At 38.3% G+C, this 15,651-nt stretch overlaps 1 protein-coding gene across 1 annotated transcript; it reads right to left on the bottom strand.

Annotated features, from left to right (window-relative positions):
• Nucleotides 1-3,956: 3,956 nt before the first annotated feature.
• On the bottom strand, nt 3,957-12,681 carry urm1 (ubiquitin related modifier 1). The gene is made up of 5 exons (XM_008424003.2): nt 12,539-12,681; nt 10,761-10,831; nt 6,761-6,842; nt 5,136-5,184; nt 3,957-4,596 (listed from the first exon to the last, which is right to left on the bottom strand). Exons 1-5 carry the CDS (start codon nt 12,571-12,573, stop codon nt 4,528-4,530), a joined length of 306 nt encoding a protein of 101 aa, XP_008422225.1. The 5' UTR covers nt 12,574-12,681; the 3' UTR covers nt 3,957-4,527.
• Between the last annotated feature and the right edge of the window lie 2,970 nt (nt 12,682-15,651).

Raw genomic sequence — 15,651 nt, 5'->3', positions numbered from 1 at the left:
GGGGGGGGGGGGGGGGGGGGGTGTTAAACGTTTGCTGTGTTCAGAAAGAGAGTGGAAGTTGTACCACAGGTTGTCTCAGTGGTGTCACTGCAAACGCATCCTGCTGCAACAGCTCGGAGATTGAAATGTATGACAAAATGCTGAGCTTTTCTGAAGAAATTGCACATCTAAGAGACAAAGCTGAGCGGAATTATAATAACAGCAATAATTTAGAAATAGAAAACAGCTTTCTGCGTCACACTGTTAGGGGGCAGCGGCAGCAGGTGCACCCAGGGGCCCAAAAACTGCTCCACACGCATGCACTGTCGGTCTGAGTTTTTTTCTTTTTCTTTTTTATTATATTATTATTATTTTATTTTCTCCCACACCTTTTATCCTGTGGATTGAGAATATGCATACAGAGTCTTTCGCGACTGATTGTCCAAACGCAATTCTTGAGTAAAAATCCCATTCCGCCCCAAGAATTGTGTGTGGACATCTGTTGCTGCAGGCTCACATTCATCAACTGCTGCCTTCCAGGCCTCCAACATCACCGAGACAGCCAGCAGAAAGGCCTTTGAGTCTCTGTTTGATTTGTAACTGTAGCTTTTGCAGGTAAGACGCATATCTAAATCTGCATGTTATTTACTCCGAGGGTATGAAGGCGAGTCTGGGCCAATAAAGTGACGGGAAACCCTTTTCTGCCTCAGACTGTGTTTTCGGCGTGTTTGCCCGATTAGTATTTACACTTTGTCGAATACCTAATCAAGACTGTTTGTTTTAAAAGGTAAATATCGACTGGATGCATTGATGTATCGACTGTATTTGGCAAATATGGTTGCAGGCTCACGGTGAGGCCTGCATACCGCACGGAGGCGCACGCTGTTGGTGACATGAGCCAATCATCGGACACGAGCAAAGATTGAGGGAAACAGTGGCACACCTGATAAAAATGAAACTAAGTTATTGAAAAGTGTCATTTTACTTTAAAAAAAAAACGCACCTTTGGGTATTTTCAAAAAAGGTGGATGTACCAACAGAATTTTATGACACGAATAAACACTATAGATCTTTAAATCGCATTAAGCAGCAGGGACCCTAAAGCTATTTTCTATGAAATGTGACGCATCTTATTAAATGTAAAGGAACAATAGTTTCTGTAAAAAAAAAAAGGCTTAATCATAAACAATCCTGCACTTATGTCTTATGATGTTAAACATAACTGATCGTTCACGTGGGACACTCTTTGGCCCAATTTATGACAGATTACATGTGTATTGCACCGTTATATTTATATTTGAGACTACAATACTTTCTGTTAAAAAATAAGTAAAACATATAAACAATCCTGAACTGATGTCTTATGATGTTAAATATAATTGATAATTCAAGTGGGACTCTTTTTGGCCCAATTTAAGACAGATGCTTCATTCTGGGGGGGCGGAGGAAGCAACTCAAAAACGTAATAACCTCAAATAGTGAAAAATATGCTAAAATTTTGAGAATTTGTTATTGTTGTTAAAAATAAAACATTTGCTAATTTCTTTCAGAATAAATACAAGGAATTATAAAATGTCCTTTTTCAATGTATGTAAAATTTTTGCTGTTACTTATAGACTAATTATATACAGACACACATACACACCAACTGTCGACTCTCTCTCTCTCTCTTACAGACACACACACACATACACACACACACACACACACACACACACACACACACACACACACACACACACACACACACACACACAGACAGACAAATGGCTAGGCAATGTGTGTATTGTAGTGGGACATTAAACGCTAACCTCTTTTAATACCAGAGAATTAATGCACAATGTTTGATCTTACAGCAGTGCGCAAAATGCAGCGCAAATTTGACTTTATATCTGAAGGACTTAGTCTCGTTTATCAAAAATAAAAATGCTTTCGAAGACATAAGGAGACTTTCACTTCGTTTTTTAAAAGTAAATTAATGACTTCATTTAAACCACAATTCGGTAAATCTGTATTTTTCAATTCGCAATTCGTTTTTAAATGCCTGTGCATCAAAACCGGGTTTTCAAAGGTATTTGCACCTGGAAGGGAGAAATTCTCGCGATAGTTTGCTCAAGGGGAAATATTTTGGTTAGAATAAAAAAAATAAAAAATTCAGCAGGTGAAAAATTGGACAGGTGAGATTTTCTTAAACAGTACTATTCAAAGTCTCTCTAGTAAGAAAAAATTAACATTTTTAATTTCTAACCATTTTGATTTCAATGTCATTATAGAAAAGGTTTCACGGTTTTTCTTACGCCTGCAAAGATTTCTTTTTTGCAGAAAAGGTTTTCATAATCTTTTCAGCCTGATCTTTAAATATGAAGCCTCACACTTATTCGTCCTTGTTGTTTACTACGTGTCTGTTTACCTCAGACTGAGCTGTTTATTCTGCTGGTGTGAACTGGGCATGTCTTTATGATGCTGAGGGCAGGAAGGTCGACCATCATGTCTCCCGCTGAGCAGCCGGTGCGCAAGCTGTGACCTTAAATAATAATCCACTACTTCTGAATTTGCAAATCACAATAATAATAAAAAAAAGGATAAAAAGTTGACGGAATAATTTTAATTAACCATAGAAAATGCAAGTATCTTCAATTTCTAAAAATACATGTAATTTTTAAAACCTAAACATTTATTTTAAACAGCGTTTAAAATCTAGTTTAAGAGCCAACAGGCTCAGCGCACAGCTGCAGATACGTAGTGGGATCATTTCCCTCCACTTTGTGAGCGTGTCCCTCGCAGACAGCCTCGGAATATCCTGCAGCAGCTGACACAGTGCAACACTTTCTCCTCTCTAACCCCCTCACAGCCTCATTAGCATTTCCTTTCTGCTGCCCATTATAGGCCGGTTTCCCGTTGCAAATCGGACTCCACAACCAAGAAAAGGGTTTTAGGTCGCCTCGGGCGTTCAAGAGAGGGCAGCCCGGAGGCTAGACCTCGACCTCCCGCAGTGGTCCTGTAGTTCTCACACACACACACACACACACACACACACACACACACACACACACACACACACACACACACACACACACACACACACACACACACACACACACACACACCCTGTATGTCCATCCTCCACCTCTTCGCATGAATAGCATCTGAGTGTGGCTTTAGCTATAGGTAACAATCAGCCCCAAGTTGAGTCTAATCATCATAAAAGTGCGGCGGGATCGCAGAGCTGCGCTTTAATCGATTTTATAAGCTATCAAATATGGAAAGGTGCTGTTGGATCTCAATTAGGAAAAACGTTTGGAGAGGCCTCTGTGAGCGGTGTGTTAATGAATATAGAAAATAATAGGATATGTCTAGGGAAAAAAAAGTATCAACTGAAATAATAGCAACTAACAGTTAATATTTTAAAACAACTTTTAAAAAATATTCTGTTGATGCAGAGAATCGAGGCAAAATTTCCTTTTGTGAACCTAATTGTTTTTAAATACATTACATAATAATCTATTGCAATTCATGCACGGAAATACCATCCATAGCAACACAAACTAGCACCAAAAATTACAAATGTGCATGCTAGAATTTGATTAAAATATGTGTTTCATTTTGTAATTTATCATAGGTTGAAGAAATTCTATTTTGAAATATACAATATAAAATAACTATTTAGCTGCAAAAATTATAAATAGATCACTACTAAAAATTGTTTTTCAATCTTAATTGTATTTATTTTTTGTTGTTGTATTGTAAGATATTCCTGCTTTGAAATAAAAACGATTAATGATAATAATACAGTCAGTGCAACAGACTAGAATCTAGTTTCCTGCCACCTGTCAATGTGCCCTGGGCAAGGCACTGCCCTCAACTTGCCCAGAGCAATCTGTGCATCAGTGAATGAAGGTCTGTTTTTTTGTGGTTCTGGTCTGATGTGTTTTGAGAAGTCAGTGTGACTGGGAAAAATGACACATAAATTCAGTCTATTAACCATTTATTTTCAGTTTATTGGAAAAAATACAGACATTTAAATGAAAAAAATTACATACATTTCAATGGAAGTAAGAAAAGAAAATTAAGAAAATGTGGTTATTTGCATGATGAATAACATACTGTAAGGTATAGCCGTAAAGAGTAAAACAGTTAACTAAAATATCAAACAGATCTGTATTTATATTAAATTTTTCTTCTCATGAGTTAAAAATTTTTTTTATTATGTTTCCACATACTTAGGAGTTTCAGTGTCCCTAGATTATAGTGACATATTTTTTTTCCAATTCTGGTCTTTATTGAAAACTCTGGGCTGGCTTTTTACCTGCCTAGTTTGATCAAAGACTTCCACACAATTCCAGGTTTTCAGAAGCCAACTCTGAAATTCCCCTCATTCCTGCTGAACAGTATCAGCTGTACGCTTCGTGATGGCGTTGACGCGACATCAGCGTCCAATAGGGTGAGTTGTTGTTTGCATGTGAGAACAGAAAGGGGAGTGAAGGGTGTAGAGGTCTGGAACTGTTATATAAGTATTACACACGTCATGATGTCCGTCCTTTTAGTTATTTATCCTCCGTGAAGCGTAGAAATAAAAACAATGTTGTCTTGGTCTAGGAGTTGATAGTCCAGCTCCCCCTGATGTTTAAACACACAAAATATTCAATACTTATTGCAGGCACAAGACGAGGGAGAAATAACTGTGCTTATTAATATGAATATATCTATTCCTCCTGTGCTCCCAGTGGGGTTCAATCAATGACAAACTTCTCAATTTATTTACACCCTGAGCCGAGTGTCGTAATCAGATCAATTCATTTAAAACTGGGCCGTTCAAGCCACGTGTGAATCTAAATATGTGTTCAGCTATGAGACCCCAAGGACAAGCTGCTTCCACATTTTATGAAGCCATAACTGACTGGGAGAAAACGAGCAAACTCTATTCTCTGCATCAGCAAATATACAGGTTATCCCTCCCCCTCAAATTAAAAAGTCATAATTTTCCTCTGTTTCGAACGTACAGTTTAAGTTACATGATCTGAGATCATTTGATGATCAACAGACAATATGTTACACATGTCATGCATGCTCCCCATCCCTCTCACCCCCACACACATGCGCACACACCTACATCCACCCCACATCACCTGACAGTGAACGTGACTCCAAGGACTCACCATTAGCTCCCAGTCTGCATCGTTGATAAGCACCAGAATCCCAGGCCTCCTGTGGGAAAACGCACCGCTTTAAGTCAAATGCTCGTCTCAAAGGTGACACACAGAAATGCAGAAAATACCTAAAGTTACCCAAAACAACCGCCTCCAACCCCTCAGCAGGACCTCGCATCAAAAACAGCTCACTGGAAATTGCTTCTGCAATTCACTCCGAGAATCTACTAGAAAAAAATATTAAACTAGATTGATTTCTGTGTCGGAAATATTTACCATTATGTCCTTTCAATTTAAGCCTTGCCAGTTTCACTCAGAAATAAAAATAAAACCAATGAATACCCCTGAAACAATATCATGTCTAAAATATTTTCAGCCTTTTTTTTTATTGCAGGGCAATATATAAAAAGTGCAGCACAATTCTTTGCTCTTTTAAGGTCACATGAGAGCTGTGTGAGTTAAGAAACATGAAGTTCTTTGTTTGTTTTTTCTGATATTAATTCAATGAATATTTGCAATACAAAGTGCAAAACAACAACAAAACAGGCATGCAAAATGTTGTTACAACAGAAAACACTAAACAATAAAGAGACAACTGAAATGTAGAACAGTGGAATCAAAATAGCAATAAGGAGTGCAACAAAAAAAAACACAAAACAGTGTAATTTACATACAAAATGCATGTAAATCACTAGACACATGTATACACAGAGTTTTCTGGAAATCTTCCTTCATATTTATCTGGATTCTTTATATTTAATTAAACTGTAAATAGATAAAAGTCATTTTTCATTCAGCATAACTTTGACCCAGCAGGCTGACGTAAAAATCCGGCTGATTCTGACAGCGAAGAGGAACAAACCATACGAATAAGCTTTTTAAGAATTTTGGGGAAAAAATAATAAAAGTGTGACTGGGAAATTGTAGTTTCATATCAATAAGTTGTAGAGGATTATATCTTATGACAGACCTAAAAACAAGCTCTTCCAAACAGATGTTTTTAAAAGAGTTAAAGTCGTGCATGCTGGGATAATGCGGGAGGCATACACTGATGATGGCTCTCATAGTGTTCCTACCCACCAACACAGATCCTCTCTGACGTCAGCAAGAAAGGGCAATGCAAGAGGAAGCCGAAAACAAACAAACACACTCGCACACACACAAAAAAACATGCAAAACAATCAAGGACAAAGCAAGAATTTCAAGTGTCCAACAAGACTAAAAATAGATCTAAATGATAGGGTTTTGGGTTAAAAAAAAAAGGAAAATGAATGCGGCCAACATGTCCAGCTTTAATCTAATCGGTGAGGTTTGTAGGTAGGCCAGCTTTTTCTCCATTCATTGGTTAGACGGTGCTATAAATAGTGGCAAACAAAGGCAGCTGTAAAAGTCAGCCAGTCCTATAAGACTGCAGAGAGCCCCACACACACACCAGCACAAACATGAGTGTGGCGTTATCACGTCACTGAGGCCTCCGACTTGAAACCAAATAACGCAGGGAAAAAAATGGTCGTAAACACAAACTCTTGCAACAAAACATGTGTTTTTAACATAAGATTCCAGAAATGATGTTTTGGTGGAGAGTATTTAGGCTTCCAATGTCCGCAGATCAAGTGTATGTCAAGTGCACTCACACTGTGTCTCCCTGGACAAAGAGCTCAGGCCGTTCCTTCAGCAGGTTTCGTTGGATCCAGACCAGCAGCTGCTTCATGTCCCCTGCAAACCACAGACACACATTTCCATCACACTCCATCCACAACATTTACCTTTAGCTGCCATCTTCTAAAACTTCAACGTTTCCTTTATCCCCAAGAACAAAAGCAAGATCCCAGCAGTGTGGCTGCAGAAAACAGATTTATGTTTCACACACACACACAAACGCAACCCAAACGCATGCAGACAACGCAGGTCGCAGGTCAGGGGTTGGAGGTCAAGGTGCACGGTTCCAGCCTCCCGGTCGATGTGACGCGACAGAGGCACCAGGTGGGGCAGGGGGTGCACGAATCTCCGTGCCCATGTATGTATATTTATGAGTGTAAGCAGAGGAGGGGGGGAAAGGGATGCTAGTTGCAAGGGGGAAGGTTGTCTAGAATAAGCTGTCAACAGCAGCACAAATATCATTTATTTTAAATGCAGAAGTCAAACCAATGATGAATGTAAATACGTAGAGGCTTAATGTTGAATTTAATGGGTTAAAATTCTATATAAAAATGCTGGAATTAATTTTTTAATTGACTAGTTTTAAATCATTTCATTTTTCTTTCCTTTGAATTAAAAAAGACATAACATTTTCTCTTTGCTGAAGTTTTTGCTACATATTAAATGCAAGGCTTCTCCATTTAGCTTAATTACAAGCCACGCCTGCATTTTCTATTAGTCTGACCTCGTCAACAATCAGACTGACCTTGTCTCAACAATAGCCTGAACCTCGCTCAGACTGAGCAATGGAAGCAGGGCTTAAAGGACAAATCCCCACTAAAACAGCAACTGTGAATCCATAATGACTACAGCGACCATTCCCTTAAACATTTAACGTGGTGTAAGAGGAGGAGGACAGATACTCAGACAAGCAAAGAAAACGACAACAATTTCCACAATTCTCAGATGGGTTTTGCCTGATGGCCGTGTATTACGCTGCGACTCAAGTATCGCTCCATCGCAGGTCTGCAGTTGCAGGTAGCAGCGCGCACACGCGCAGATTAAATGAAATTCAATCGCTGAACTTGACCGCTTCACGCAAAAGAACAGAGGAGACGAGGGGTTCAAACATGGAGAGATGGAGCATAAATGAAGAGAGGAGAGGAATACAGCGGTAGGAGGACGAGGGCAGGGATTCAGGTGTGAGGAGCAGGTTGAAGCTGTTAGTGAGAAGATGGAGAACGAGCAGAGATTACTTCATATTTAGACGTTTTTTCATTAAATAGTTTTAGGAAAATTCAAAACCTCATATAACCCTAACCCTTACCCTAACCTCATATATATATATATATATATATATATATATATATATATATATATATATATATATGTGTGAAACAAGGTTAAATCTACAAAAAAAATCCTATGTTTAAAGATTTGTATTATTCTAATTCAGATTTTGCCCCAGACTCAGTGGGATTTGGGTTTTGTGTTTCTATATTTTTGAAGATTCAAAATAAAATACTGAACATATTAAATAAATCTCTGCTCTTAAAACCTACCTCTGTCTGGTCTCTGCAGCTTTGAGGACGACACACACGGCTGATCATTTGGGTCTCTAACCTCAGACTCAGGTTAACTAAAGTGCCGACTGTCCAGTCAGAACTGCATGATAGTTTATAATCACTTCCGTATAAATAAAGGAGACCTTGTTTTGCTGCCAATGCACACTCACTTTCTCTCACACACATAAACACACTCACAGTAACGGGTGGTTACTGACCACCACTTCTACGGGGCTAAAAACAGAAGCAATCACTGTACCCATCATAACTCCTTCTTTGTGCCCTCTGCCTTTCACTATTAGGATTTCTCTCCACCATTACCTCTTATTCGCTCTCTCCCATTTACCTTTTCATTTCATCTCTCTCACACACACACACACACTACCCCTCCGGACATGAAAGTTTCTCTCCCCCTCTTATCTCGTTTGCCCTCTTTTTTTGCATTTTCTTTAAGGAAACACGGGCAAACATATTGTATTTGCACAATAAAAACAAAATGTCTACAATCTGGTTTTGGTGAAAGAAATATAAACGCCTCTAAAGTGTCACATAGGTTTAACAACAGGCAGCCAAGTGAAATAAAACAGCAGCAAGAGGCTCAGCTTTGAACAATTTCAAATACACTTTGCAGTGCAGGTAGAGGAGAAGAGACGCATTTGCTAGAGAACATGCGTCACAAGATCCCAGTGCACCCTGGGATACAGCTGTGTAGAAGGGGAGGGGAGCGAAAAGGCGCCATTTTGATGTTTATTTAATACTAAAGCCTTTTCTTTTGTGAACGCGCTTTATTCAACTCCATTTTTCGTTTTTCTGTTTTAATGCGATTACGACCGTCACGTGAGGTGTGTGCAAGGGGGAAGGAGAGGAACGGGGTTCCATCTATCTGCTGATGTAATGGGCAAAACGGAAAAGAAAAAAAAAATTGGGGGGATCCTCTGGGCTATAGGGGTTTTGTTGTGTGTGTGCAAACAAGAGGGGGGACGGGTCTTTCAGTTGAGGGTCATCAATCATTGGTCGGGGTCAAAAAAGAAATACGAAGGATTCAGAACCAATTATATCAACCTTCACTGCATCCCCCCTCTGCGCCCATATGAACACACACACACACACACACACACACACACACACACACACACACACACACACACACACAGATATATAGGTTAAGGATATTTTCAGAGATCAGAGAGCCAACTCAGCCAGGCTGGATGTCTGCTCAAACCCAGCAAGCTCAGGCAAAAACAAAAAGAAAAGTCAAACTGTTTATAATGTCTGCCTGAAAATGTAGGATTTGAGATACTATTACTGAAAAGAAACAAAGCTCCTGGCAAACACACACAGAGACCTACAGGTCATCTGGTGGAGCAAGGTCAGACATTCCCTGTTCTGGTCAACTTTTGTCTCTGTGCTGTCGTGGTAACATCAGCGCCCTGCATGAACAGCCATTGTTTAGCCAAAAAGCAGAGGCGCGTATTCCTCCTATTTGTCCTGAACACAGACAAAAAAAAAATCACTCAGTAGAAATTTTTATTATTGTTTTTTTATCCACCTTCTATGTCTTGTGAAAATTACAACATATATGTGTGAACTTGGGAGTTCATGTGAAAATAAAATCTTATTTTTGATGTTTGAGTCAAAAAGTTTTTTTTGCTTAACTGAGAACTAAATGATATTATTTGGTCTTTTGATAACATACACTGCCTCTCATTTCTCATATCACATGAATGTGTTTAGATTTTTTCATGTTATAAGAACAATCTTCAATGGGTTTTAATGGGACTTTATGATCGACTCACATTAAATTCTATAATAGTAAAATGGATTGAAAAAGACGGAATATTTTTCAATTTGCTTACTTTTTTTGCAAATAAAATATGAAAGTTGTAGTATGTAATGTAAAAGATCAGTTCCTTTACATCTAATCTCTAAATGAAATACCCAGTAGCCATGTATGTTCAATAGCTTTTTTTTAATAAGCAAAAGTACTTAAAAAAAAAAAGAAAAAAGCTTATCTGGTCAAGTTTGATTGACCGTTTTAGCTCTGATGCAAAACACTATGTTTGATGGAAAACTAACACTGCAAATCACCCAGAATGCACCACTCCCATAGTGAAACATGACAGGAGAATCATGCTGTGGGGATATCGAAGCTGGTAAATAGCATAAAGCTATTTAGCAAAACAGTGTAGCAATTACAACACTGAAAAGTATCAACAGGCAACAAATCTCTAGCAGATGTGGAAGTAATATAGCTGTTTATTGCGACATAGAAAACAATTAATCACCAGTGATAGGTTCTGAAAAACATAAAGTTGCATCATAACCCTAAGCGGGTGTGCAGGAGGCAAGGTCAAAGCTAGGGTTGCATTTGAACTGGATGACTTCTTTCTAGTTTTAACTGTTGTGTTTTAAGGTGACAAGTGGTACTCACATGGTTCAGACTGGCTTGGTAGAGTCACATGATGCTCCTTGACACCATCAAAAAGTAGCTCTGCTCCTCCTCTAAATAAAAGAACCAGGAGTTAAATATTAAAAATAAAACTGAAATACACCAAAAGCCTAAAGACGTATTTTGTCTGGAAGTTTAAATAACAAATAAGGACTAAATCAGGATTTTAATTAGAGAAATGTTGCATAATGCCATACACGATTATGGGGATTTCTGACTAGACAGTTATTCAGCAGAAAGTCGCACTCTATAAGGCGGGTAAGCCACAAAAGGTAATTGCAAAAGAAGCTCCTGGTTTACAGAATGATGTATCCCAACGTACTATTAGACAGTGCAGTGGAAGACTAAATGTGTGGTAAGCAGGTGTACAAGGAACAAGGATGACCACAGCCTTGAGAGGAAGCCCACTCCAGAATTTTGGATTGGATTGACAGTTACATAATCTTTTTTGGTTGTCGTTTCATTAATTACAATCCATAAAATAAGTTTGTTGTTCTGTTCCTGGCTGCCATGTGTAAGCAGACAAAACTTAATTCTTGGCATGTTAAGCATCCAGCCAAAGTGAAACAGTGTTATTCCAGTAATCAGTTGAGAATCCTTGTTAGCTCCTGTCACTCTTCTGACAAGGAAGACCCTTAATTCTTACTTTGCATCATGACTGAGCTCCAATGGAGACCCAGAGAATGACCCACAGGAGACATTCCTGCATAATTTTATATAGAAAGTTACCCTGTATAAGGAGGACATTGATGTGATTCATGAAACTGAGTCCTTTCTAAAAAGTGCTAACATTCATTACAAGGGTAAGTGGCTCAATGAAAACTTGGGTAATCATTGCTAGATGAACAACATAATAAAGTGAGCAACTGTCCCATCTGCTGCTATTTAGTCATATATAATTTGATTCTTATGTTATAGATCGGTGAGCAATACAGCTTCATAAGAGATATTCCATACGTTTTTTTAAATAAATATATTAGTAAAACCTTTAAAATATTTAATAAGGGTTTTATGCCATTCTGAATTTATATTGTCAATAAAACACACATCTGTAGTTAAAAAGGAATAAAGTATCAAAATGTGTCAAAAGTCATCATTTTAAAGATTTTAAAACATATCCAAACAGTATTCAAAGAATAAAATGTTGGAACTTTATTATCTTCATATGACTGCATATGAGACTTTTTTTTCCCACTAATTCGGTCCTAATAAAAAATTCCAGACTGATCAAATTAAACAGGCTTTTGACAGGTTGGCACTAACTTATGTTTTATGTTAAGGTTTTTTCCAGAATATAAATTCAACAACCTGAATGAATGGGGTTAAAACATAGCAAAATCTCACTTTTTTTGTATAAATGAGGGTTTGCTTTGAGGTCTTTGTGGCGCTATTTTAGTAGCCTCTCAGTGCTGATGCTTCTCTGCAGGGCTCATTAAGCACATTATTCAGCTCTGTTAAAAGCCGAGAGAACGTATGTGCAAACTGGACGGATTCGACTGAAATGCGGAGATTAGCTGACTTGCAAAATGGCCATTTAGGCAATAAAGTACATGTTCTGTTATGTTGTTGCTCTGAGAAAATGTATTTGTAAGGTATCCGAACAGTTTTCTGCTCTTTTCTGCCTCGTTGAAGCGTTAAATAGCTCAAGGCAGTCAAGGTTTACGAGAATAATATATTCCCAGTGAACATATAAGTGTGTCAGTTTCAGAATACTAAACACATACTGTTAAATAATCGAGGAAAGTTTAAAATGTACCTACCCAAACTCCAGATGAACAGCAACGGGGGCTGCCATGTTGTCCGCACATGCAGGAAGTGACGGAAGGCTAAGGCGGAAGTAACGTATTCAGTCAGTGTTCTGTAACCATGGCTACTCTCAATTTGAAGGACATTTCATTTTCTTTTTCTTTTCGAGTGAAATAAGGTATAGCTTTTTTTTAACCTGTTGAATATTAGATTCATAATATTCATTGTTATTCATAAAACATTTTATTCCTCTTTTCATTGAATAGTTTTACCGAAAAAAACGTAATGTATTTATAAAGATAATATAGAGCACAATCATTCCAATAATTTGATCAGAATGTAGATGGTTCTTCTGTTTTGTCTTTGTTTGTTTGCTTGTTTTTGTCTTTATTGCATTTAGATAAGGCTAAACAATAATCCTTACTGAAAATTACAGAGGCGGCAGCATCATGTTGTGTGAATGTGTTATGCTTTAGGAGGACTGATGATCTTACAAATTAGATGTCATCATGACAAAAGAAACATTACTTTAAAATACTGAGCACACAGCTAAATAAATTGCAAAGTGGCTTAAGTACAACAAAGTCAATGTTTCTAAATGACTATTTAGAAAGTCCCAATTTCAAGCCCATAAAACATTTATGGACAGGACAGAGCTATAAAGGCATGTCTAAGCAAAACTGCCTCTAAACCTGATTCAGTCACACCAGGTATGTCAGGACAAATGGGCCAAAATTAAAAGCAAAAGCTTGTGGAGTAAACAGTAGGTGTTGCATTATAAAATATGAAATTCTCCACAGAGGATTGCTGATATCATCACTTGTTACTATTTCATCAGTGGGTCAAAACTTATGTTACACTATGGAAGTAATTTGCATGGTTAGGAAATTTGGATGATTTAATATCTAGTCCAGATTTTACACACAAAAGTTTTTTTCTTGTTTGTTTTTTTTTTCAGCTTTGAGTTACCACCTTGGTAGAGCTTTCTAATTCCTGTCATGTCTCTTCTGACAGTCAAAAATGTTACAGCTCAATAAGAGGTTCTTGCAGACTCATTTTTAATGGGTCCATTTTCTTTTCTTTAATATGACAAAAATATTAATAATTGCAACAACTTAAGTCCATTGCTCCAATAAAAAAAAAAAAAATCTTCTGATTTTGTAAAGTGAGCAGAAGTATGACGTAAAACAGTGAAACCGCATCTGCCCACTCAGTTCGTCTTGCCCTTCTTACGCACATTATCAATCATCCTGCAGACAGTTTGAACCTCCGACTATCCCAGAGATGAAGCGGGAGTCGAGACGGGTGGGGGTGTTGATGGTCAGCAGTTTGAATTGCAAATCTGCTGCCTTCTGTTGGCGTCCACGCCATAGCAGGCCCCTTCCTCGTCTGTATTCATGTGTTAATGAGGAGCAAGCGCAGACAGATCGAGCTGGGCCTGGCGGGGGCGAGGGAAGGGTGAGGGCAGGCCCACTGACAGCTGAGGCTGCAACGAAAGTTTTTAGAAAATAATAAAGACATAATCATTTTATTTTTGTTTCTGCTTGAACCGAGCTGAAATGAAAGCAAAGGGATACAACGCGGGATATTTATGGCTGTAGGTTTCATGGATGTGGAGTGAATTGCCCCTGAATGAGCACACCATCGCTGCGTGTCATGTCGCATTTGCTAAGCTGCTCTGAGGTTCTTGCGCAGCTGTAATGGAAGACACTTTACATTTCTATTTATTTTCTTTCATCTAAGTGATTCTTAAGCCAAATTAGGAGATAAAAGTCTGTCGTTCCAGTTTTATTTACCAGTTTTATTTACCAGTAGTTCGACCCTAACCTGAAAACAAGATGCTGTCGTGTTTCATCTCATCTGATTATCGGACAACACTTTTGGTAAAACCTGAAAACCACAAAAAACTTAACAGCCTGGTAATGTACGTTTGCTGCTCCGCTGCCTGCACCAGCTAAGGAGCAGCCAAGGTCACACATGATCAGATGACAATGACCAACATGGCAGATTAGCTATAGAAGGAGGTTTGAGGGGGGGATTACGGGTGAATTGATTATGATTGGCTGGCATGCTCGGAAGATCTCTGGTCTGTTTCCATATGAAAAATAAAGAGCTGAAATTAACATGTACCATGATACCAAGCAGGGAGAATCCTCTTAGAGATTACATCCATAACATGTTACGCCTATGGAACTGTATAAAAAAGGGGAATAAAAGAAAAGGACAATATCTTATTGTCTGAGGAGTCCCATCATGCTTGATACTCTATTGTTGGTGACGCTTCTTTTCATCTTTCTTCTTGAACTGGTTGAATCCTTTAGTGCCGTTTTACAATGAGCTACACTGAAGAAAATGTTGCCATGTTGCAGCCACAAACATTATTGGGATTTTACATGATAGAGAATAGATAAAGTATTACAATACTTTGTAAAATGAAGGAAATGATGCCTTTGAAATTTCTTTAGTACAAATAGAGGAGACTCTCCAATCCAGTCTGCCGCTCCTTACAAGTTTCTTTGCAGTATTATTGTCCTGGTTGTAACTTCATCCATTTTCCAATCAACTCTGATCAACTTTCCTTTCCCTTATGGCACTGGAATAATGCTGCCACTGCCATGTTTCATTTTGGGTAGGGTGTTTTCAAAATGAAAATTTATTGAAACCTCAGAGATTACAAATAGAGACCAAGACTATTTAGTTAAGCGTGCATTGAACAAACAGTCAAAGTCCAATAAGGACTTAAAGACGATCATACAAAAACACAGAAAAGACAAAAATAATTACACCTATGGCTTTGTGCATGCAGGCCAAAAAGTTGTGCTATGATCTGATCAAACAAAAGCACCTTCTTTTTTGGTGTGTCCCCGACATGCCTTTCTCTCTAAACCATGGCAATATTCATCCCACAGTTCCATAGATGTCAGATTTGTGGAAGTTGTAAGTATTATCTGTGTTTTCCACAGATAATACTGGCCTGAGCTGTGGATCTGTTGGGGGCTTCTTTGATTTCTACTCCCCTTGCCAAGCCGGCAGTTGAACCATACTCTTTTCATTTGGGATGATGAATTACGGAGTACGCTGTCAGATGTTTAAATTATAGGACATTGGCTTAGAAGTTACCCCTGTT

Source organism: Poecilia reticulata, chromosome 12, assembly GCF_904066995.2.
Source record: "Poecilia reticulata chromosome 12, P_reticulata-male-v2, whole genome shotgun sequence".
Classification (NCBI taxonomy): Eukaryota; Metazoa; Chordata; class Actinopteri; order Cyprinodontiformes; family Poeciliidae; genus Poecilia; species Poecilia reticulata.
This window is presented reverse-complemented; position numbering and strand designations above follow the sequence as displayed.